The 26,205-nt window shown below is 41.1% G+C and overlaps 1 protein-coding gene across 1 annotated transcript in view; it reads right to left on the reverse strand.

Annotated features, from left to right (window-relative positions):
• Positions 1-1,464: 1,464 nt before the first annotated feature.
• Positions 1,465-26,205, reverse strand: part of nid1a (nidogen 1a) — a 101,709-nt gene continuing 76,968 nt past the window's right edge. The window contains exons 15-20 of the mRNA XM_060852696.1: positions 25,516-25,642; positions 21,715-21,886; positions 18,356-18,513; positions 6,473-6,596; positions 4,578-4,690; positions 1,465-1,938 (exon numbers count right to left, since the gene is read on the reverse strand). Coding sequence (XP_060708679.1) covers positions 1,817-1,938; positions 4,578-4,690; positions 6,473-6,596; positions 18,356-18,513; positions 21,715-21,886; positions 25,516-25,642 — 816 coding nt within the window. The 3' untranslated portion in view covers positions 1,465-1,816. The remainder of the gene's footprint in view (positions 1,939-4,577; positions 4,691-6,472; positions 6,597-18,355; positions 18,514-21,714; positions 21,887-25,515; positions 25,643-26,205) is intronic.

Genomic DNA, 26,205 nt, shown 5'->3' on the forward strand with positions numbered 1-26,205 from the left:
TCAGAGAAACATAAATATGAGAATGCATGGCAACACCCTCTCTTCAGACACTGGCACATACTCAAGTGTATCATTGTCTGAGCAAGGAATTTTACATCACCCATGCGATATTAGGAGCTGACAATTTCTACATTATTGCCCAATCCAATCCATTACCTCCACAGCTTGGTCCAAACACCCCAGCAGCAGTCACATTATCATTGAATTTCCTATGTGGACATACTCGCAGATTTGCAAAGAAAGACCTATTCAGTCAGTACCTTACAAATCAACCTATGAGGTCCTATGAACAGGAACCATGATTTCTACAGCATCGGTCTCCTCTTTTATTAATCTGTTCTGCATCAGAATTGTGGGACTCCAAGCCCAAGACTGACAAATTAGGAGAAGCCGCATCTGCAAAACAGCTAACTATTTCAAGCATCGCTGACAGGCCCTAAGTACCCCATCCACCCATCTCAGCAAATGTCATCTGCCCAGTCTGTGGTATGGGGTGTAGATCCAGTATCAAACGATTTAGTCACCTCAGGACCAAAGGATTGCATAAGTCAATGGCATTGCATATCGTTAATGGATTTACAGAGGGTCCAGCAGAAATTTTCCTCCACATCCACCCACCTCATCTACTGTAACCGTTGCTCTTGATGTAGTCTCCTCTACACTGGGGAGACAGGACGCCAACACGCAGAGTGCTTCAGGGAACAACTCTGGGACACACGGACCAATCAACCCCACCGCCCTGTGGCCAACTGCTTCAACTCCCTCTCCCTCTTCCCCAAGGAAATGCAGTGTTGGGCCTCCTCCACCACCAAATCCAAGCCACCCGGCAACTGGAGGAAGAACGCCTCATGTTCCGCCTTGGGACCCTTCAACCACACGGCATCAACATCAACTTCACTAGTTTCCAAATCTCCCCCACCTCTCCTCATCCCAGATCCAACCCGGCATCACCCTCTTGACCTGTCCATCTTAGCTTTCCACCTACCCGCTCCACGCTCCCCACCAACCAATCATAATTACAGTCCACAAGCATCCATTTATCACATTCCCAGCTACCTTCCCCCACCCCCATCCTCCTATTTATCTCTCAGCCCCTTTTCTGATACAAAGATACTCTGGCAGACCATCACTTAAGATTTTCACAATGTTTTAACTATAACACAAACTGACAGCCCGTTGTTTCTCAGTCAAATTCTGAAAGTTCCCATCAATTGGTATAAAAAGGTTCAAGTTGATGGTTCCACCACCAGCTTCTTAAGAGATCAGAGATTAAGAGATCAGGGATCAGAGATTAAAAACCAGCCCAGCCAGCAATGGCTGCAGCCCAACATAAAGCAAGAAAACTCTATCCAACTGGGGAAAGCTATTAAAGAGTAAGCCCACCGACTATGGTGTCGCATCCCTGACTTGAACCACCTCCTGTAGCACACTCAGGGGAATGCTGCAATGGAAAACATAAATATATACAAAAAAGTTCTATTTTATTTGATATATGATGAAAAGCTGTACAGAGCATATCATAATACCTGATGTGATGGCTTCATTCATGGTGAAGTAACAATACAATAAGGCACCATCATGTCAGAATTAAACATCATTCGCAGTAACAATTTAGTGAATCATAAGAAAACATATTTACAGTTGTAATTCTTTTATAAAAACATGAATAAAAATCCAAATAATTTTTAAAAATGTAATGAAAAATGTTTAAAAAATGGTATTTTAAAAATTAAAAGCATTTTCAAGTCAGATTTTGACTTATGAGGAAGAGACTGGACTCGAAATAGGAATGGGAACTCCCTGAAATGTTTGGTTATTAGTTTCTTTCCACACAGCTGACCCCCACTGAAGCGTCAGGACAGCGGCAGGACCGACTCGATGGCGTTGCCAAACATAGATGGGTACAGCCACCATTATTAACAGCACAGTGGTTCTGTCCTATCAAAATAAAGACAAACAGACAATATTGAAATTGTTTTACAAGTTTTCTCACAAAATAACAACTGGCATTTAGATATTAATTTCTGCGTTAGTGTCTAAAGGTTGAGGACTGAAACCACACTCCAGGACTTTCAGTGTAACCATCAATGTTGACTCGCCTGTGCAGCACTGAGGGAGTACTGCACTGTCAGAGATTTCACATTTCAGAGGCTATTTTAAAGAGAAGATCCATCTGTTCTTTAAGATGTACATACAATACTCTGTCACAATATTGGCGGGAACAGAAGTGGAGGAGTCCTCTGGTCTCCCGGTCTATTTTTTTAAATCCCTGAATCAATATCAGAGAATAGGTTATCTGGTCATGATCATATTGCTATTTGTAGGAGCATGCTGCGTGTAAATGGACTAGCATATTTCCTACATTCTAACAGTGAATACACTTCAAAAAGCACTTCATTGTTTGCAAAGCACTTTGGTACACTACGTAGACATAAAAAAGGTGCTATAGAAATGGAAATCTTCCTTCTCAGACCTTTAGCATAGTAAAACATAACAGTTCAGGCAGCATCCGAGAAGCATTAAAATCAACGTTTCGGCCAATACGCGTTCCTGATGAAAGGCTTTTGCCCAAAACTTTGATTTTACTGCTCGGCGGATGCTGCCTGACCTGCTGTGCTTTTCCAGCACTGCTCTAATCTCGACTCTGGTTTCCAGCATCTGCAGTCATTGTTTTTACCTAAAACATACACCATAATAAGTCAGATATTTGGCCCTTTGAGTTTGTTCTGCCATTCAATGAGATCATGGCTGATCTGATAATCCTCAACGGCCTTTTCTTCATAACTGTTGATTCCCTTACTGATTAAAAACTGGTCTATCTCAGCCTTGAATATATTTAATAACCCAGCCTCTATTGCACTATGCAGTAATGGATTCCACAGATTCAATGCCCTCAGAAAATATTCTTCCTCATCTATAATCATCTGTAAAAATAACCCTGAGCTTCCAGTTGCCTGCCACTTCAACACTGTGACCCATGGCCAACATTTTTGTCGCAAACCTGCTGCAACCTTCCAGTGAACCTCAGTGCAATTTGAAGAACAGAATCTAATCTTCCCTTTGGGATCCTGCAGCCTCAATGACTCAACATTTATAGCCGGAGTCTGTCCTTCCTTTTTTTTTTAAACTCACCTCCATAACCAGGCCTGTTACAACATGGGTTGATTTTAGCACAGCCTACCCATTGTCTTCTACCCTCTGTTCTCACTGTCACTTATTCAGCTTCTCTCTGATCTGGCCTACGAGCATTAATCTCCTTGTCTGCCTACCCCTTTCAACTCTCTCGCTCTGTCTAGGCGCTGCCTCCACCAATCCACTTGCTGCCTCCCCCCAAAATTTCTCTCAACCTCATCTTCAACATAATTTCCACTTTTTCCTAGCAGCTATCAGTTCTGGAGAAGAATCACTGGATTTAAATTGTCAACTCTGCTTTCTCCTTACAGATGCCGTCAGACCTGTTGAGTTTTGCTACCAGTCTCAAATGTCTTGAAGAAATTTTGCCCTCTGGTCCTGGGCTATGTCACGAGGCGAAACAAACTTTTCCACATCTACCCTGTCAAGTCCCAAAATATTTTGGTACGTTTCAATAAAATCATTCCCATAAACCCCAAAGAGCACAAGCCCAACGTACTCAAGCTCTCCTCAAAAGAAAATCCCTCCATACCAAGGATCAATTTAGTGAAACTTCCCCGGACTGCCTCCAGTGGCTGTACATCTTTCCTTAAATAAGGGGACCAAAACTATTCACAGTATTCTAGCTGGTGTCTAACTAGTGCCTTAAATCATTTCAATATAACCTCCCTATTTTTATATCCTATTCCATCGGAATTAAAAACCAACATTCCATCAGGTTTCCCTATTACCTCCTGAAGTTGGAAGCCAGCTTTTGTGATTCATGGACAAAGACCACCAAATCCTTCTGTACTGCAGCTTTCCACAGTCTTTCTCCATTCAATATTCAGCTCTTCTATTCTTCCTGTCAAAGTGCATCACCTCAATTTTTTCCAACATTACACTATATCGGCAAAGTTTATGCTCACTCAATCTGTCACTGATTAAAAATGTGACACGCTAAATGTCTTCTGAGGGAATAAGATTTAGGGAGGGAATCCAAAGTGCAGATTCTAACCATATGAAAACATGGTGACTAATTGTGAAAAGCTAGAAAACAAAACTCAGGAAATAGGCAAGAGACAGGAAGAGCACAAGTTTGTATGGGTAGAGAATGATACGTAGATAAGCAGGACACAAGGCCATGGAAGGATTTGAACGTGAGGATGTGAAATTTAAATTTAAGGTTAATGGAGGTCAGTGAGCACAGAGGTCAGTGGACTGATGTGTTAACTGGATCTGGGCATCAATTCCACTCATAGAAAACGAGTCTCTGTGAGGTTAGATCACAATGGTACCCAGTATTGGCCTGTAGCACAGGCAGATGTTCTGATTGAAAACACTTCAAAAGATATACAATCAACGTTGTGATGTAAATATCCAAAATAACCTACTCTGTTATCCAGTTGATGCATACATTCAAAAGATATAGATGCTGAAGCAGTGCACAGAACAGCGAGTGTTACCTGGTGGACACTGAGAATAAGCTGTGGTAATTCCATAGAGACGAGATTGTTTGGATGGCTGTTGCTCATCAGTCTCTCGTCCAAAGATACGATCTACAGCTATGACAGATTCCCTGCATGAATAGAACAATTAAGATACAATGAAAGACTTTCCAGTCAAGAGACAAGCTCAAGGTGTTACATTTCTTCAGCGTATTATCATCAATACACGTTGAGAGACAATATACAAGTTAGAAGTGAAATATTACAGATGTTGGAAACATGAACAAAAAAGAGCTGAATGAAGCTCAAAAGGTCAAGCAACATTTATGAAGAATGAAAGATTTAATGTTTCAGTGATTTCTCAACAATCTGAAGTGTCAACTGTCCCATTTATCTCCACAGATGCTGCTTGGCCTGCTGAGTGTTTCACATTACACCTATGCCAATGCACTGCACTCTTCAAATAACAGAATGCACGCGATAGTTATTTAGCACATTTTAGCCCCCACCTCCCCTATGGTAATTTATCTGCAAAGACAAAACTTTATTCCACTAACTGCAGAAAGTCACAGTAGACGCTGTGCAGACAATTCACAACAATACAGTTCTTTCCTTCATAAACCATAACCTTAGCAACAACACTGGAACAGTTAGCAGTCCGCACCATCACCAAGCCCAACAAAATTACCTCTTAAAGAAATTAGCTTTCATTTCTTAAAACCTTTCCTGCACATTAGCATGTTTTACAATTTTATTTGGATGCAAAAGGTGAAGAAACATTCAATTTGCAAATTAAAAACAAAAAAGCTATTGAAAAAGGTAAAACTCAACTAAAACTACTTGCATGTTAGGTAATGGAACGTAATAGGTAAAATAAGAAATGATTTGCAGCTTAACGTGAAGGGATTCCTCTAACATGGCGCAATTTCAGATCAGTTATTTTGGGTTCAAATATTCAAAAGCTGAAACAAAAACATTAAATTCTGGAAATACCAAATAGATTTGTCAGCAGCTTCGTTTACATAACTAGGTCCAGGGTCTGCACAGAAGACTTTCTAAACTGTCATCTAGTCTAATTTAAAACATACAATAAATTTGGTGGACAGGATAAGACATGCCAAATGCAGTTTACTTCAATAAAATTGATTATGGTCACAATTATAAATGGCCCAAGGCCAGATGTCAAAATTGCATTTTCCCAGAAAACAATCAAAAAGGCTCCTGTCTAATGCATGAGGCACAATTTTGGTGAATCAGAAAAACTGGACTTTATCCCTGGTGGGTTAGCTGGGAAGGATCAAAAAGGAACTTCTAGATTAAGCTTTGCCTAAGTTGGCCCAGGCTTTTGATTCCCCCTGGAAATCACATGGTTTTGATTAGGGTGGGATTGTATACACTGATGGTATCACAATTCAATTTGACCTCTGCTGCAGTTTGTATATTCAGGCAAGACTGTAAAAGGCTGGGACACCCTTTGACTGGGAAAGAAATGCTGACAAATGACTCCATAGACATCTTCAAAAACTATAAAAAGCTTACATAAAATAGACAGAAGGAAACAATTTCAGTGTGTGTGGAATCCAGAACTCAGGTCCATAAACAAAAGACAGTCACTAATAAATCCAAAAAAGAATTCAGGAGAATCTTCTTTAATGAGAATGGTTAATACACGAACTCATTGCTGTAAGGAGTAGCTGAGATAAGGGTAAGTTATTTCAATGCACGAGGGAAAAAGGAATAGAAGGATATTCTGAAAGGGGTGTTTGAAGAGAGGTGAAGGAGCTTTGTGTGAAGCATATACATCCAACATGGAACTGTTGGACCAATGGCCTATTAATATGCTCTAAATAAGACGACATTCAAGGCACAATCTAGCATAATCTCAGAAAACCTAAATATAATGGATATTGTACCTTTTCCAGTCTGTATAGTACAAATTCCTTCCATAACTTGTAATCCCAAAGGGATAATGGATGCCGTCAAGCACTCGTTTGCGTCCAGTTCGATTCGGGTTCATGCATTCCAACCTTTGGGTTCCTGCAGAGAATAACACAGTTACAAACCCCACATGGAAGAGTACAGCTCGGGCAAGAGAGAATGTGAATGAGTACAAGAGAACAAACAGGTCTTGTCAGCAGTTTAATGGGAAGCTGTGACCCATTACAGATCGGAAACATGGTCGACAGGCAGCTTTGTTTTGGCAGCTCATTCACTGAAATAAAATTAAATTAGTAACCATTAAATACACAAGCTGTACTGTAACAATTTATCCAAGTCAAATCCTGAGAAACCTCTAGAGGAGATTTCAAAAATCTATCACATTAAAGCAGTTTTCCACATCAAGAAAATGTCATCAGGAATGGTAAACTGGTCCTTTAGCGTGCAATCAGCAACATTATCACACAGCTGCAATAGGAGATGCATCCAGCTTTCGGCCAAGCTTTTACAAGTATTTTTGAAATTAGAGGCGAACCTGGTTTTTATCCCTTGGAGAAACATTCCGATGTTGTACTCCACTGCCAGCACTGAACTTCTGTTAGACTAGATATAGTGCTTCAATATCACAGACACACAGGGCACTTATAATCAAGATCATAGCCTGGTTATTTGCTGTCAATCATTACATCTATGTCACTCATCATCCCTGCCTTTGCTGTTTGAATTTGGAGGTGCTGCTGATTGGGCACCAATTTGAATTTCTCATCCTGTGGTTAAATCCTCCATGACCATAAATGGCCAATAGAACTCTCATTACTATGACATGCTTTAAAACTGCTTGCTCAGCAAGCGATACATCAGGTGCAGCTGAATGTTCCCATACAGAGAAAATTATCCAGTTATGGTATTGCTTAGAGTGGTGCTGGAAATGCACAGCAGGACAGGCAGCATCTGAGGAACAGGGAAAAAAAAAATCGACATTTCGGGCAGGAGCCCTACGTCAGGAATGAGGCTGGAAGCCTCAGGGGTGGAGAGATAAATAGGAGGGGTAGGGCTGGGGAGTGCAATAGGTGGATGGAGGAAGGGGTAAAGGTGATAGGTCGGAGAGAAATGGGTAGCCATGGGTACCTGCATGGGCCCCAGCTACGTCTGTTTCTTTGTTGGCTACACAGAACAGTCCATCTTCCGCAGTTACACCGGCGCCACTCCCCAACTTTTCCTCCGCTACATTGATGACCATATCGGTGCTACCTTGTGCTCCCATGAGGAGGTTGAGCAGTTCATCAATTTCACCAACACATTCCACCCTGCCCTTAAATTCACATGGACCATCTCTGACACTCCCTCCCCTTCTTGGACCTCTCATCTCCATCAACGATGAGTGACTCAACACTGACTTTTATTTTTACAAATCCAACTCCCACAGCTACCTGGATTACACCTCCTCCCACCCTACCTCCTGCAAAAATGCTGACCTGTATTCCCAATTCCTACACAGAACACACCAGATGGCCTGTAATTTCCCCTCTCACGTGGTTGAAGATGTCCTCCAACACGTCTCATCCACGTCCTGCACCTCCGCCCTCAAACTGCAACATGGACAGAACCACCCCTCCCCCCCGGTCCTTACCTTCCACCACACCAATCTCCGTATAAACCACATCATCCGCCGACATTTCTCCCACCTACAAACGGACCCAACACCAGGGATATATTTCCTTCCCCACCCCTATTCGCTTTCTGCAAAACCATTCCCTCTGTGACTACTGCATCAGATCCACAGCCCTCCAAACAACCCACCCTCCCATCCTGGCACCTTCCCCTGCCATCACAGAAATTGCAAATCCTGTGCCCACATCTCCCCCCCTCACCTCCATCTAAGGCCCCAAAGGAGCCTTCCACATCCATCAAAATTTCACATGCACTTCCACACATCGTTTATTGTATCTGTTGTCCTGATGCGGTCTCCTTTACATTGGGGAGACTGGATGCCTTCCCATAGAACACTTCAGGGAACATCTCCGGGACACCCGTTACAATGAATACCACCGCCCCGTGGCCCAACATTTCAACTCCCCCTCCCACTCTGCCAAGGATATGTAGGTGCTGGGCCTCCTCCACCGCCACTCCCTCACCACCCGACGCCTGGAGGAAAAACGCCTCATCTTCTGCCTCAGGACCCTCCAACATGGCATCAATGTGGACTTAACCAGTTTCCTCATTTCCCCTCCCCCCACCTTACCTTAGTTCCAACCTTCCAGCTGAACACCGTCCTCATGACCTGTCCCACCTGTCAATCTTCCTTCCCACCTATCCACTCTACCCTCCTCTCTGACCTATCACTTTTATCCCTTCCTCCATCCACCTATTGCACTCTTCGCTACCTTCTCCCCAGTCCCACACGCCCTCCCATTTCTCTCTCCACCATACGGCTTCCAGCCTCATTCCTGATGAAGGGCTCCTGCCTGAAACGCGATTTTCCTGCTCCTTGGATGCTGCCTGACCTGCCATGCATTTCCAGCACCACTCTAATCTTGACTCCAATCTCCAGCATCTGAAGTCCTTGCTTTCGCCCAGTTGTGGTATTGTCTATCACATGGACTAAAAAACTAAATGACAACAACTTACACAATACTTTCAATGCAATAAAACACCCCAGGATGTTTAAGACATAATTAAATATTAAAATCATATAAGGCAATATTAGACAACCGAACACTTGGTTCAGGAAACAGGTGATAAAGAGCATCTCAAAAGGAAGACAGATAGGTAGAGGCTCACCGGTTTTGAGAGCTTAGGGGCTTGGCACATCAGAGCCATGAAAATTAGGGATGGTGATGGGGAACCGGGAGGGGCACAAGTTAGAATTAGTGCAGCAGAATTTTGAATGAGCTTACATTGTACCAATGGTGGAAGATAAATGGCTCTTGATTATAAGTACCCTGTGTGGCTGTGATATTGAAGCACTCAATCCAGTCTAATAGAGGCTCAATGACAGCAGTGGAGTAAGATATCAAAGTGTTTCTCTGAGGGATAAAAACCAACTTCACCTTGAATTTCAAAAATACTTGTAAAAGGTGGCCTAAAGCCATATGCATCTCATACTGCAGCTGTGTGAAAGGTGGAAGATATAAGAGCACTGGAACGGTCAAGCCTAAGGTTAACAAAAGCATGGATGAACTGAGAGAAGAACAAAGATCAGCTATGTCAGGTAGAGTTAGTTAGGCTGTTTTGGTGATGGGGAAGCTATGAGGTCAGAAACAAAGCTTAAGAGAAATTGGACACCATGGTTGCCAAAGGTGTAGTCCCAGACATTGATGAGATCCTCTATCAATGCTGACATACCACATCCTCACCTTCAGCTTTCATCTCCCACATAAACTTTTATATGGCAATTTACTGAATGCCAGTTCCCAGTTATCCACCCTGCTTGTTACATCCTCAAAGAACACAATCAAATTTCTCAACATGATTTTCCTTCCATAATCAAAACAGTCAACATGGATTTTTGCTATGATCTTCCAAATGCCCTGCTACTAGTTTTATAATATTTTCTAGCCTTTTCCCATGACAGATATTCAGTTAAATGGTGTGAAGTTTCTTGCTTTGTCTCTTTGCTTTCTTGATTAGAGATAAGAAGGAGTTGAGCTCTGAAAGGTTGTGTTTTCAAATAAACCCGGGTCTATAACCCGGTGTCATGTGATTTTTGCATTTGTCTACCCAAGTCCAATACCGGCACCTCCACATTTTGATTAGCGATCCCACCATTTCAGTATTGGATGATTATAACCATTGCTTCCATTACCTGTTCCATTTTCTTGCAGATCCAGAGATTTAGTCATCAGTATTTAGTCCCATTACTTTGCTCAAACAATTGCCTTTTCCTGGCTTCCCATTATTAAATTTCCCAGTTTCATCCTTTAAGGGGTCAATGCTTATTTTTGCCAATCTTTTTGTATACTTGTAGAAGATTTTACAAGTCTGTTTTAATATTTTGTGCAAATTTTCTCTTAAATTTCAATTTCTCCCTTTAACCTTTTTTTTTGTTATGGCTTGCTGATTTCTAAAATATTCCCAATCTTGTAGTTTACCACTAATCTTTGCTGCATTTTAGGTTTATACTATCCTTAACTTACTTACTTAGCTATGGATAGTGCATATCTTTCTTAGAGCTTTTCTTTCTTAGTGGCATATATCATTATTGACAGCCTTAAAATATCTGCCACAGATGCTCTATGCTCTTTCCTTTTAACCCATTTCCTCATTCCACCTCAGCCAACTTTGTCTTTATAGTTTTGTAATTGCCTTTAAGTTTTAAGGCACTATTTTCAGAACTACGTTTCTCACCCTCAAACTGAATTTGAAATTCTACATTATGATGGCTCTTACTTAGATCATTCTTTACCATGACATAATTAATTCTCCCTTATTACATCACACCAGGTCTAAAATAGCTGGTTTCTGTAATTTACATGCCATTCTACAGTATAACCGCTATCAGTAAGCCTATAAACCCATTCCAACCAATTACTTCTTTCTGGTCCTAAATCTTATCTTCATCCATATTGATCCTCTCAACCTAAATCATTTATCAATACTGTACCAACCTTAGCCTTTACTACAGACCTATGTTGTTACACTACACTACTGCCTTGTCTTTTGTTTTTAAATTTCCAAATTGGCATTGGATAATTACTTAAACTGCAACAGTGCACGGACTTATTGGACAAAGGCAGGAGATTGGCACTAATTTAAAGCTCTTAGAGAGCCAGTGCAAAAATGATGGGCTGAATGACCCTTCTGCACTGAAATAATTCTATGATTCCGTAAAAGCTCCCGCCCCCCACCACCTCACACTATTTAGTTCAAAGATTTCTCTATATTCCTCGTTATATTCAACAGTACATTGGTCTCAGCATTTATCAGGTGAAGGACATCTCAATAGTTTAGCTTCTTCTGTACCCAATAACAGTGTCTGAGCTACAGGAATCAAAGCCCATTCCTCCCACAACAATCCCTGAACCATGTATTCAGCTCTCTGATCTTATTTACTTTGTGCCAATTTGTTTGCAGGCCCAGTAGTAACCTAGGTATTACCACCTTTTAGGTACTGCTTTTTTAATTTAGTTCTTTGCTGATTATTACCTTCAGTAGAATCTCTTTCTTGCCTTACTTAGGTCATTGGTATCCACATAGGTCACAACTGGATCAATCTGCTAGCACTTCAAGATCCTCACCAGCGCTAAGCTGAAGCCTTCGCTCTTGCACCAGAGCAGGTGACACAGCCTTTTGGACTCCTACCCTCAGCTGCAAAGAATGATATCCATCCCCTCTATTTATACTATGCTGAATTATAACTACAATCCATTTCATTCCAACAAACAAATGGTTTCCTGCACCACAATGACACAGTCCATTTTCTCATGCTGTCACCCATACAGACTGCAAGAATATCAAACCTGCTGGACTTACTGCAATGGCTGAGGCGCCTCAGTTGCTATCTTTGGATCTTCATATCAGCCTTTCTGATGGTCACACCTTCCTGTACTTGACCGTAAATTATACTTGAACACAGGAGAAGCAGCGGGCCATTCAGCACATCAAGTCTACTCTGCAATTCTATACAGTCTGAGCTGACCAAACACTCCACAGCTTTTACCGACACTATTACCATAACCCTGCATATGTCACTGGTAATGAGAAATCGATCAATCTCTACTTTTAACATACTCAAAGACTGAACTTCCACAACCCACTATGGAAGAGAATTCCAAAAATTCACAACTCTCCAAATAAAACAATTACTCCGAAGTCAGTCCAAGTGGCATCTCCTTTTTTTAAAGTTATATCCTCGGTTTGAAACACCTAAATGGGGGAAACAACTTATCGGCATCTACTCTTTCTATCAGTATGACTATTTTTCAATCAGGTCACTTCTCATTCATTGAGTCATAGAGTCATACAACATAGAAACAGGACCTTCGGCCCACACTGACCATGTTCCCAAACTGAACTAATTCCACCTGCTTGCACCTGGCCCATATCCCGCCAAACGTTTCTTATTCATGAACTTATTCAAGTATGTTCTAAATGTTGTAACTGTATCTGCATCCACCACTTTCTCTGGCAGTTCATTCCACACACAAACCACTGTGTAAAAATGTTGCCCCTCATGTCCTTTTTCAATCTTTCTCCTCTCATCTTAAAAATATGCCCTCTAGTTTTGAACTCCCCACCTAGGAAAAGACCTTTGTCATTCACCTTCTCTCTGCCTCTCATGACTTTATAAACCTCTGTACAGTCACCCCTCAACATCCTATGCTCCAGGGAAAAAAGTTCTATCCTTTCCAGTCTATTTTTATATCTGACATCCTCCATTCCAGGCAACATCCTGGTAAAACATTTCTGAACTCTCTCCAATTTGATATCATCTTCCCTATACAGGGCAACACCATTCAGTACTCCAGAAAAGGCCTCACAGATTTCACAAGGACATCCCAACACCTACACTCAAAAATCTGAGCAATGAAGGCAAGCTTGCTAAATAACTTCTTAATCACCCTGTCTACCTGTGATACAAATTGCAAAGAACTACGCACCTGAAACCCTAAGTCTATCAGTTTTACAAACTTACCAGTGCCATACCATTAACTGTATAAGTCATGTCCTTGTTTGTATTAATGAAATGCAATACCTCACACTTGACCAAATTAAACTCCACCTGCCACTCAGGCTCAGTTTGCTCAATCGCTTTTCAAAGGATGTCTCACATTCCAGAAATAAGTGTGATGAATCCATAGCAATAATAAAAGACATCCTGAGAAAGGGAGATCAAAACAGCACACACTACTCCAGATGTGGTCTAACAAGCTCTTATACAATTAACCCAAAGACTTAATTCCTGTATTAAAATGCTCTTGGAATAAAGGTTAACATTTCATGAGCTTTCCTAATAGCCTGCTACACCTGCACGTTAACCTTCAGTGACTTATCAACAAGGACATCTAGGTCCCAATGTACATCTAAACTTTCCAACCTCTTATCATTTAAGGAACATATTGCTATGTGTATTTCTCCTACCAAAGTGAGTAAACCCTCATTCCTCACATATTGTATTCCACCTGCATGTTCTTGTTCACTCACTAAGCCTGTAAATGCTCCTGAAGCCATTTTACATTTTCCATACAACACACATCCCCTCTCTATCAAGTACAGTAAATCCCCTCTATTATCTGGTTCCAGAATTTTCATGCACGTTAACAGGGCATTTACTATATCATCTACAAATTTGGAAGCAATACATTTGGTCCCCACTTCTAAATCATTCATAAATATTACAAACAGTTGGGGATAAGTACTAATCATTACAGTACCCAACTAGTCACAGTCTACCTATGGGCAGCATTGTGGCGCAGTTGTTAGCACGCAGCACCAGGGACCCGGGTTTGATTCCAGCCTTGGGTGACTGTGTGGAGTGTGCACATTCTCCCCATGTCTGCGTGAGCCTCCTCAGGGTGCTCTGATTTCCTTCCACGATCCAAAGACATGGAGGCTAGGGGAACTGTCATGCTAAATTGCCCATAGTGTTCAGTGATGTGTGGGTTAGGTGCATTAGTCGGGGTAAATGTAGAGTGGTAGGGAAATGGGTCTGGGTGGGTTACTCTTCGGAGGTCGGTGTGGACTTAGAGTCAAATGGCCTGTTTCCACGCTGTAGGGATTCTACCAACATGAGAATTACTCCTACTCTTTTCTGTCTAACCGACCTCCTGCTGGGGATCTTATCAAAAGTCTAGCATTTTCCATGTTACTGACACAAGGCTAACAACTCTGTAGTTACTTGTTTTCTCACTAACTTATTTTTTGAATAACGGGGTGCTGCTTGCTAGCTGCCAATCTACAGACATCATTCCAGAATCTATAGATTTTTGGAAGCTGAACACCTATGCTTCAAGTAACTCTATAGCCATCTTCTTCAGAATTCAGATACAGAATATCAAGTCCCAGGGACTTACAGTACAATCATCTTACTCATGCAAAGTATTAGTTCTATTCCTAATTCTCCCTAGTCAAATCAATCTCTAATTCTGGGAGATTCCTTGTATCCTCCTCAGGGAAAATATGCACGAATGAACCAATTAGCTTCTCCGCCTTTTCTCTACCACACTTTTTAAATTCACCTCACCCTGACTGTAATGGACCTACATTCGTCTTAACAGCATGGTGGCTCAGTGGTTAACACTGCTGCCTCAGAGCCAGGGACCCGGGTGCAATTCCACCCTTGGACAATTGTCTGTGTGGAGTACACACATTCCCCCAATGTCTGTGTGGGTTTCCTCCAGGTGCTCTGGTTTCCTCCCACATTCAAAGATGTGCAGGTCAGGTGGATTGGACATGTTAAAATGCCCATAGTATCCTTGGACGTGTAGGCTAAGTGGATTAGCCATGGGAAATGCATGCTTATAGGGACGGAATAGGGTAAGAAGATGGCTCTAGGTAGGATACTCTTTAGAAACGTGGTGTGGACCTGATGGACAGATTGACCTGCTACCACACTGTAGGGATTCTATGATTCAAATGTTTCCTTTTTATGCACCTATAGAAGACTTTAAGAGTCTGATTTTTAAAAAATACTAGATTGAATTCTTATTCTATTTTCCTTTTCTTTATTGGTTTCTTGGTCCTCCTTTACTTCATTCGAAAAGATTCTAATCCTCTGATTCACTATGAACTCTGGCAGCATTATGACCCCCATCCTTTCAATTTCACACCTTCCAATCAACTCCAGTTGATTGATTGAGTTTCTGCATCTTGAAGGAATGTATAGTTGCTTTAAGTCATCTAATAGTTTATTTTTAAAGACTATCCATTGCCTATTAATTGACTTTAATGTCTTTCCCAATCCATCCATCAGCCAATTTGTGCCTTATGCCTTCATAACTTCCCTTATTCAAATTTAATACCCTTATTCAGAATGAACAGCCTCACTTTCAAACATAATATAAAATTCTACCACATTCTCGTCAACGATCCCTGAAGGTTCTTTTACAATAAGATTGTTATTCAGTCCCTTTTTCACTGCGTAATGTTGGATCTAAAATAATATTTACTCTCGCTGGCTCAACAAACTGTTCTAGAACACCACCTCTAACATTCGCCAGAGACTCATCCTCCATAGATTTAATGCTCATTTTCTTTATCCAGTCTATATGCAGATTGAAGTCACCCATGCTCTCTGCTTCTCTCATTTCCTGATTAATACCACATCCCACACTACCACTACTAATTTATGGCCTATAAATAATTCCAATCAATGTTTGCTGCCCTTTCTGTTTCTTAGCTTCACATAAATGGATTGCATATACCTTCCAATCTGCGATTCTTCCCCACCCATGTACTGATCCCAACCCTCAGTGTCTGTGCAAATTCCATCTCCTCTGCATTCCTAAACATCGAATTTCCTTAAATACTGAATTCCCAGTCCTGGTTACGTGCAGCTATTTTTCTGTAATGACAATCAAATAATACTCATTAAAATCCATTGGTGGCTTTAGATCATCAACTTTGTCGGAAGCTCAGACTCCAGTTCATCATCTCAGAACTAAGCGTACAAGAAATAAAATTCAAATATTAACTTTACAAATCACACTTTAAAGTTCAAAGCTGGCCAAAGTTCAATGGTGCAATACGTTAGCAGGGATGACCGTGGTGGAACAATGGTGGATATTTCTGTGTATAATGCAGAAGTTGCAGGATCAGTTCATTCCTAAAAGGAAGAAAGATCCCAGGAGGAGGCATGGGCGGCCGTGGCTGACGAGGGAAGTTAAGAAACATATAAAGTTAAAAGAGGAAAAGTATAACATAGAAAAGATAAGTGGGAAAACAGAGGACTGGGAAGCTTTTAAAGAACAACAGAGGATTACTAAGAAGGAAATATGCAGAGGAAAAATGAGGTACGAAGATAAACTGGCCAGTAATATAAAGGAGGATAGTAAAAGCTTTTTCAAGTATGTGCAAGGCAAAAAAATGGTTAGGACTAAAATTGGGCCCTTGAAGACAGAAGCAGGGGAATATATTACAGGGAACAAAGAAATGGCAGAAGAATTAAATGGGTACTTCAGATCTGTGTTCACTGGGGAAGACACAAGCAATCTCCCTGAGGTAACAGTGACTGAAGGACCTGAACTTAAGGGAATCTGTATTTGCCAGGATTTGGTGTTGGAGAGACTGTTAGGTCTGAAGGTTGCTAAGTCCCTGGGACCTGATGGTCTACATCCCAGGGTACTGAAGGAGGTGGCTCGGGAAATCGTGGATGCGTTGGTGATTATTTTCCAGAATTCGATAGATTTGGGATCGGTACTGAGGATTGGAGAGTGACTAATGTTATACCACTTTTTAAGAAAGGTGGGAGAGAGAAAGCAGGAAATTATAGACCAGTTAGTCTGACGTCAGTGGTGGGAAAGATGCTGGAGTCTATTATAAAAGATGAGATTACGGCACATCTGAATAGTAGTAACAGGATAGGACAGGGTCAGCATGGATTTTATGAAGGGGAAATCGTGCTTGACTAATCTTCTGGAGTTTTTTGAGGATGTAACTCTGAAGATGGACGAGGGAGATCCAGTATATGTAGTGTACCTGGACTTTCAGAAAGCTTTTGATAAAGTTCCACACAGGAGGTTAGTGAATAAACGTAGGGCACATGGCATTGGGGGCAAAGTACTAGATTGGAGTGAAAATTAGTTGGCTGATAGGAAACAAAGGGTAGCGATGAATGGTTCCATTTCGGAATGGCAGGCAGTGACCAGTGAGGTACCGCAGGGATCCGTGCTGGGACTGCAGCTTTTTACAATATATGTTAATGATATAGAAGATGGTATCAGCAATAACATTAGCAAATTTGCTGATGATACAAAGCTGGGTGGCAGGGTGAAATGTGATGAGGATGTTAGGAGATTACAGGGTGACCTGGACAAGTTAGGTGAGTGGGCAGATGCATGGCAGATGCAGTTTAATGTGGATAAATGTATGGTTATCTACTTTGGTGGCAAGAACAGGAAGGCAGATTACTACCTCAATGGAATTAATTTAGGTAAAGAGGCAGTACAGAGAGATCTGGGTGTTCTTGTACACCAGTCAATGAAGGCAAGCATGCAGGTACAGCAGGTAGTGAAGAAGGCTAATAGCATGTTGGCCTTCATAACAAGAGGGATTGAGTATAGAAGCAAAGAGGTGCTTCTGCAGCTGTACAGGGCCCTGTGAGACCACACCTGGAGTACTGTGTGCAGTTCTGGTCTCCAAATTTGAGGAAAGACATTCTGGCTATTGAGGGAGTGCAGTGTAGGTTCACAAGGTCAATTCCTGGAATGGCAGGATTAATTTACACTGAAAGACTGAAGCGACTGGGCTTGTGTACCCTTGAGTTTAGAAGACTGAGAGGGGATATGATTGAGACTTATAAGATTATGAAAGGATTGGACACACTGGCAGCAGGAAACATTTTTCCGCTGATGGGTGAGTGCCAAACCAGAGGACACAACTTAAAAATACGGGGTAGACCATTTAGGACAGAGATGAGGAGAAACTTCTTCACCCAGAGAGTGGTGGCTGTGTGGAATGCTCTGCCCCAGAGGGCAGTGGAGGCCCAGTCTCTGGATTCATTTAAGAAAGAGTTGGATAGAGCTCTCAAAGATAGTGAAATCAAGGGTTATGGAGATAAGGCAGGAAGCAGATACTGATTAGGAATGATCAGCCATGATCATATTAAATGGCGGCGCAGGCACGAAGGGCTGAATGGCCTACTCCTGCACCTATCGTCTATTGTCTATTAAAAGTGGAAATTTTATCTAAGTTCAACATACCTGCATCAGCCCAGCACAACAATGCACTATAGGGGTCATAGGTCAATCCATTAGGCAGGCCAAGATCATTTTTCACAAGGATCCGTCTGTTGGTTCCATCCATGTAGGAGGTCTCAATTTTGGGAGCAGCTCTATTCCAATCTGTCCAATACAGGTTACTGAAAGAACAAGTTTGACAATTACGTCCAATAGCACAATGAATTCATTAAATATGCATAGATTTTAGGGTAAGTAGGTGCATTTTGGGGATGGGAATGAGAGTTGGAAACAACAAACAAGTTTTAGGCTCCTTACTGAAAGATGTATTCACCTTAGAGGGGGCATGATGCCTATTTGATGGATTCCTGGGGTTGGGGATACATACTTGCATTTTAGGATGATCTGGAAAATACTTTGAAGACTTTGAACTATTTGGGTTGAGAATGGTTTTATCATGTAATTTGTTGCAAAAGTTAACAGCTTAATGTGTGCTGTACACAATCAAATCTTTAATGGAAATCAAGTGAATTTGGAGGGATAGCTAGGGAATGTTTTCAAAGAAATAAGAGAGGAGTTTAATCCCTTAATTACTGAAGAAAAAACATCTTTGAGAGGCTTAGAGGCCCTTCTGCTAATTTTTGCCTAGCAACTCTCTGTTCACATAGATTGCTGTTCTCCAAACAGAAGGAAATATAATGCTATAAAACTCTTTGCTGAAATTTTGCTCTTAGTCAAAGTTCTTGGGAACCTGAGCGTTTCCAAATATCAGCATTCCTGCCTACTTAGTAAAACCTGAAGTAGTGGGCTGTGGCCAATTTTCAAAGATGGGATTCCAAGTTGGTTAAAATCAGAAGTTGAGATAAATTTGGAAAGCGAGCTTGAGTAGAAAATCAGACCGGAAGGTCCAAATGACCCACTTCTGTGCTTTCACTTTTTTTCTTACATTTGGCCATTCAATATTCCAATTAATCCTAGTCCCCTGCTCTTGCCACTTTACCTGCATTATTCAAAAACATTTGAGACTTAACTATTGAGTCACTGCCTATCAAGCAATGTATTCCAGATCATAACTTGCTGCATAAAATAAATGGCAACTCCCACCTGATTCTGCTTGTCAAACATCTTAAAACAGCATCCTCCGGTGAATGATCCTCCTTACTGATCTTCTCTCCTAAAGGAGGTAGCCATGTTGTGGAAGAGCCAGTGTTGGACTGGGGTGGACAAAGTAAAAAATTCAGAACCGCTAGCTGATGAAGGAGCAGCACTCCGAAAGCTAGTGCTTCCAAATAAACCTGTTGTACTATAACCTGGTGTTGTGAGATTTTTAACTTTGTCCTTTAACGTGAATAATCCCAGCTTCTTTTATCTTGCTACAAATCTGAATTCTCTCACCCTTGGTACAATTTCACAAGGTCTCCACTGTGCCCACTCTATACCATAAAATAGAAACCATTGTGTTTATGACACAATTTTAATATACTTGTGGAAAGATGAAAGATTGGTGTCAATATCTTAGCTACCCACCCTAAAATGCTCCTACAGCAGAATTAGCACTGCTATCACGAGATCCTGCGCTCTGACATTTTACCAGTGTTGAGGTGAACTGAAATCTACATGAATCAGAAACATGAACATTGCTGTTGACTGATCAGATTTCCCTCATTTCCTTAGTCAGCTTGCAACAGCTCCTATCTCTCGATAATGGGATTTCTCTCATAATTGCTTGTGCAATATATGACTTGTGTTATATTAAAAAAAGCCGTGCTCAGCTGGAGTCTTTCAATACTTCAAAAACAGAAAGCTTGGAGTGCACCACATGTGTAATTCAAACACAGTGGGGTGCAGTTGGAGTCACAAATGTGCCATACCAGATTTCGACAGGAACTACATCTTACTGTTTTATGTTTAATGAAACACAATTAGCCAGTGGAACAGGAAACAAGATAATCTTGAGTCCAGAAAAATCTGTTCCACTGAAGTTCTGAGAGTGGGATAAACAATAACTGATGAAGTTTATTGCAGACATGTAGTATTTTATACTCATTACTGGATTATGGGTGTTGTTGGTCTTTTGCTCATTCCTAGTTATGCTGTAGTGATGGCGAGCCATCTTCTTGATCCACTGGGGGTGGTATGGTATGACCGAGCGGCTTGCTTGGATCACTTCAATGTTCACTGACGTGAAAATGAAGCCACATAGGGGTCCAAACTAGTCACAGATGAAAGGTTACTACTTCACAAAAGGACATTGATGAACAAATTGGGTTTAAACAACAATCCAACAGCTTCACAATGACCACTGCGTAATCACATTTTCTACCTCTTGAATCTATGTAAAGTTGTGAATTATGTCCTTAATGTCATTCATTAAAAGGTAGCTTAATGTCAACTGGTAGAAATGTTACCTGACAGTTAGACAGTAATAGAGTCGTAGAGATGTACAACATGGAAACAAACCCTTCGGTCCAACTGATCAATGCCACTAGATACCCTAATCTAATCTCGTCCCATTTACCTGCATTTGGCCCATATCCCTCTAAACCCTTCCTATTCACATACCCATTCAGATACCTTTTAAATGCTGTAATTGTACTCACCTTCACCACTTCCTCTGGCAGCTCATTTCATACACACACGACACTCTGCATGAAAAAGTTGCCCCTTCGGTCCCTTATAAATCTTTCCTCTCTCACTCTAAACCAATGCCGTCTAGTTCTGGACTCCCCCACCTCAGGGAAAAAGATCTTGTCTATTTACCCTATCCATGACCCTCATGAGTTTATAACCTTCTATAAGATTGTTGGAGTTAACTGGCTCCCTTGAATCATATAGAACATAGGATGGCCATTTGTACCTGTACTGACACTCTATAAGAGCATTGGTCTCACTCTTCTTTCCTCCTCTACTTAAATGGATTTTTTCAAGCATGCCGTTTTTCCAAACAGAAAAAATTATTTCTTCTGTTTTCAATATCTCCTATGTAGTAGCTAGAGCATCTGAATCCAATTTCTGTTTCAAATGGGATGGGTTACAGCCAGCTTTAGGGGCTTTAAAAAGATTATACCATTGGGAACCAATGAAAAAGGCAAAGAAATACTGATTTGTGTCGATAGAGAAACATTGATATTGATGGTAATCCCATAAACCAGATAATCCACCTTTCAAACATTTCCTTAAAAAAATGACTGTGAAATTATGCGAATCCAAGGTATTTATAATTCAAAAAGAGGCACAAGAAAGGAATTCCTTGCACTTAATTGGCCATGAAATGCTTCGGGATCATCTGAGGAAGTGAAAAGCACTAAGGAAATGCATCTTCTTTCTTCCTGACACATTGAGGACTCAAAGGAGTTTGGGAGAGCTTTCATTCTAGTACGCACCCGTGGACAGGATCTGCAACAATTGCTCTTGGGTTCACAAGGTCATCAGTAAAGAGCACCCGCCTCTGGTCTCCGTCCATTCTAGCCACTTCAATTCTGTCTAGTCCAGAGTCTGTCCAGAAGATATTGCGGCCCAGATGATCGACAGCTATGCCTTCAGGGCTCACCAGATCTTTAACATAATAACAGAGACAAATAAAGTCCTAGCAGAGATGGCAAGTGAAGATCCAAACAAATAGCAAGGTATGACACAGGGCAGATACCAAATTAAAGTATTAATATTAAAAATACTATATTATTACAAGTTAATCGTGGAATCTAAGCCATTTCCCACTCTTAGTATATTAACTATCTTCCACTATTAATACATTAGCAATCTTTAACTGGAGAACATTTAGTTAAATAATTGGAAGCTCTCTTCCGAGTCGAATGACCCAGACTGTATCAGTATTTCTCATCTGACAGAAGCGGACATAGCAGAAGTTCAAATCTATGAGCATGTTCAAGACAGAATTGATAGATTTCTGCATACTAAATGATATCAAGAGATATGGGCAGAGTGGGGTTAAATGGCACAGAGATAAATGATCAGTGGACGTTTTGCTCTGTTTCTGTTTGAAAGAGGTTTGAAGTGTAAGAATAACAAGTGAGGGAGACATTGGGTGAGAGCAGCATTATATTTCAAAGCAAAATAAAATAGAAAAGGTTTAGTTCTCCAAATTTCAAACTTCTAGATTTTGAAAAATATAGGAACTCTTTAGAATTTAGTCACTGATTCCCCATCCCAAAATGACATCAGAAGTTTTAAAATTTTACTGCTGCCTTCAGTGTGACTTTATGTCACATGATCTGTACCCGTCAGTTACAGCAGATATTTGCTATAGATGGAGACTAATGGAGCTCCAGAATGAGACATGTGAATGTGTATTTGGAAAATCAAAGGCAAGCCAAGTTCAGAAATCTCCAAAACTCATTAGTTTGACATTTCTTAGCATGGGATTTTCACTGCACTGAAATGTTAGCCTGGACTTTGTACCCTGGTACACGGACTAATATAATTTTGCTGAGCTGGCCTGTATAGTTATGTACTGCTGTCAATATAGTTATATTGCAGTGGTGTTTAACTTATACAGCATCTTTAACTGTTCCAAGGCACATCACAGAAATGTGAAAAAGCAAAAGTAGATTCCTATCAAAATGAGGGTACGTAGGACAGGTGACCAAATAATTGATCAGTCACCTTAAAGGAAAAGGGAGAGATCAAGAGATGGAGAAACGGAGGATGGAATTCAGGAGATTTCAATCTAGGCATCTGAAGGTGCAGCCACTTACTGTGGAGCAACAGAAGCTGGTAACGATCAACAGACTAGAACTGGAAGAATGCAGAGTTCATGGGGGTTCAGGGGCTGGAGGTAATACAGAGATAGGGAGGGAATGAGGCAATACAGGGATTTAAATGATAGTTTTGTGAATGTTGAATGCCTAACTGGAGGTTGAGAGTAAGAAAGTCAGCAATAAGCAATGTTGAGCAATGTCTGTATATATCTAAGAAACCTATACTCTTGCTTATTTCTGTAATGTTTCTGTAGAATCTATTCATATCAACAGACGGTCATTGTATGGACAAATAACCAGAGAAGCAGTATCCACATGTGATAACTGGATATTCTTTGGAGTGGGCGAGAGCATTCCAATAGAATACTGCTCCTTTGTGGTTGCAGTTTAGGGCTGGGAAGGTCATAAATGCATAAATAAATTGCATATTAAAACATAGCTGGGGTTTGGCAGATTGGATGTGGGATCAAAGCTGCAGACAATGACACATTTGTTTTCCAGATTGGGTAATTATGCTTGGTCTTTACACAGTACAGCAAGGAAGTACTGTTGAATTAAACATTTAATCCTGGTAACCAAAATCACAGATTACACAAAACAAGAAAAAGAACAAATTATGGTCAACAAGTTATATAGTATAGGCTTATGGGCTACGTCCACAAAGTCTCAACTGATCGTGCAGCTGGGAGACCAAAGGAGAGTGGGAAAGTCAGCTTCAGAACTTGATCACAAAGTAAAACTGTTTTGTTCTGGGGATGTAGGCATTGTTGGCAGTGCCATTTATTTCCCACTCTCTAATTGCCCTGATAGCTGATGGTGGCCTTACTGTTTGCACAACCACAGATATCATGATGGTGAAGGGGTGTCCATACAGAATTTAAGTAAACATGGAGTGAATTCCTAACAAAGTAGGCAGACAGATAGGAAATGCAATTTGAGGCAGAGATGGGTCAAGGTAAGAAACTCAAGAAAGAGAGGTATTTCCTAATGAAAATACTTTGAAAAGCGCAAATAAACAGACACACCAGGCAGGTGGATAAAAGACACAAAGCACCAGGATCTCATTGCTTACGAATAGGGGCTTGGAGTACAACAGCAAAGAGTGAAGAAACATGTCAATTTTTGGTGAGTAGAAGAATACAACAGTTTCAGAAAGCTAATCTACCAGAACTAACTGAACATTAAAATTTACAAGACTAATAAAGAAAGTTGCAGAATCAGTAATCTTTATTCATTAGCTACATGAAGGAGCTGGAATAAATGTAGTTTTGAGAAGAGGAGAGAGAGAGAGAGAGAGAGAGAGAGAGAGAGAGAGAGAGAGAGAGAATGAATGCAACGAGATTGCCCTAACACAGGTCCAGCATAAATACAACAAACAATTATTAGATTTGCTAAGTGCTTAAATTGGATAAGGTCAAATGATCAAGAAAATTAACTCTAACCTAACTGCTGTAGCCCTCAATTTCAGACGATATTCTCAAATTTGATTTTTTTGTAACCAACTAGAGTGATTGTCCATAACAGAGTTTGGCTGCTGCGCTTGGATAGGTGTGGCTACTGACCTTACCTGGCTATGACAGGCCATGCCAATTACATCACTGCGTTCTGTGCTCCAGCTGGGAGGTAGCATGGTGGAGCTGTTATCTCCAATGGTCACCTGCCCTGAGTTGCTACTACTGCCCCTGTTCCCTCCACTTCAATCTCTGCCCATCATTCACCAATGCAGATATTCACTTCAGACATTTCCAAGAATGTCCGTAGATTCCATGACACGTGCACTCTTTGCACAACCCGGAGATAGCATTCATAGAAATCGGTCTTTAAACAAAATAACTGGTATGGAATATTTCCTATGTAATAGGGAGGCAAGGCCTGAACTTTACTGCCTCATCCACCACACAGGATAAATGTGGATTTCAACAACTTCCTCATTTCCCCTTCCTCCTCCACCCACGTTATCCCAGTCCAAGTCTCCAACTCAACATCACCCTCTGCACCTGTCCAAAACTACCCCCTCGGACCTATCACCTTCATCTACCTATCGCTTTCTCAGCTACCCATGCCACAGCCTTCCTATTTATCTCTCAGCTTTGGCCCACAAGCCTCATTCCTGATGAAGGGCTTATGCCCAAAACGTCGATTCTCCTGCTCCTCGGATTCTGCCTGACCTAATGTGCTTTCCCAGCAACACTGGCTCATCCAAAAGACTGCATTGCCAACAATGTAGCACTTGTTAGGTACTGTATCAGGAATATAGTGGGAAATGAACTCACAACCTCCTGACTCAGTAGGTATATTACCAACTAAGCCAAAAATGATGCAAGGTATGTAATACCAAGTAACCATGCACCAAATAACTCCACCAAGAATTGGGATCAAATCTACAGACATAATTGGGACTGGTTTCAAAAAGACATGGGCCTAGTGGAGACTTCATTTCCTGCTGTTCTTCGGTTTCATACCAACCTATTCCAATGATAGTAGTGGGCTCCCCTCCATGTCGGCTGGCTCGGTTGATGGTGCGCCCAGCAATGTCAGTCCAGTACACCATGTTGTCTACACAGTCATATGCAACACCAATGACCACTTTATCCTATAAACAGAAGAAATAACAAATTATACAGAGAACAGACTATTTATAGGACAGTGAAAGAAGACTTGTGAATAATTTAGTGGCTTGAAACAAGGAATTATTGAAGTGATTACCATTACAATAATCATGTCCAAGTGTTTCAGCTTCAAGGAGCTTTGGGAGTGAAATATGAACACATTCCATGTTCTGTTAAATTTTACAAGTAATTTAGTTGCTGATTTTAACAAGTCTCCAAATTAGAACCCAGTACATTTCAAACAAAGCAAATTTGTCAATGAACTAATAAACTAATGCTTGAGCCTTTGAAGACAGCACCCAGTGTTGCATGTGGGCTATATGGATGCAAATGTTTTCACCAAACACGCACTCCTGCATTCCAATGATGCCTTTATGGACTGTGATAGTTTCCTCCAGATGCTGACAAAATTTCTACATCACACAGTCAGAATCAGTCCAAGGTTTTTTTTCCCAAATACTCTCCCAGCTGTGAACTTTCCCATGCCAAATAAAACCTGGCTCAGACACAGGAACTCTGAGCTGCTGCTAGGCAGATTAATTTACTA

The sequence above is a fragment of the Hemiscyllium ocellatum genome, chromosome 3, assembly GCF_020745735.1.
Source record: "Hemiscyllium ocellatum isolate sHemOce1 chromosome 3, sHemOce1.pat.X.cur, whole genome shotgun sequence".
Classification (NCBI taxonomy): Eukaryota; Metazoa; Chordata; class Chondrichthyes; order Orectolobiformes; family Hemiscylliidae; genus Hemiscyllium; species Hemiscyllium ocellatum.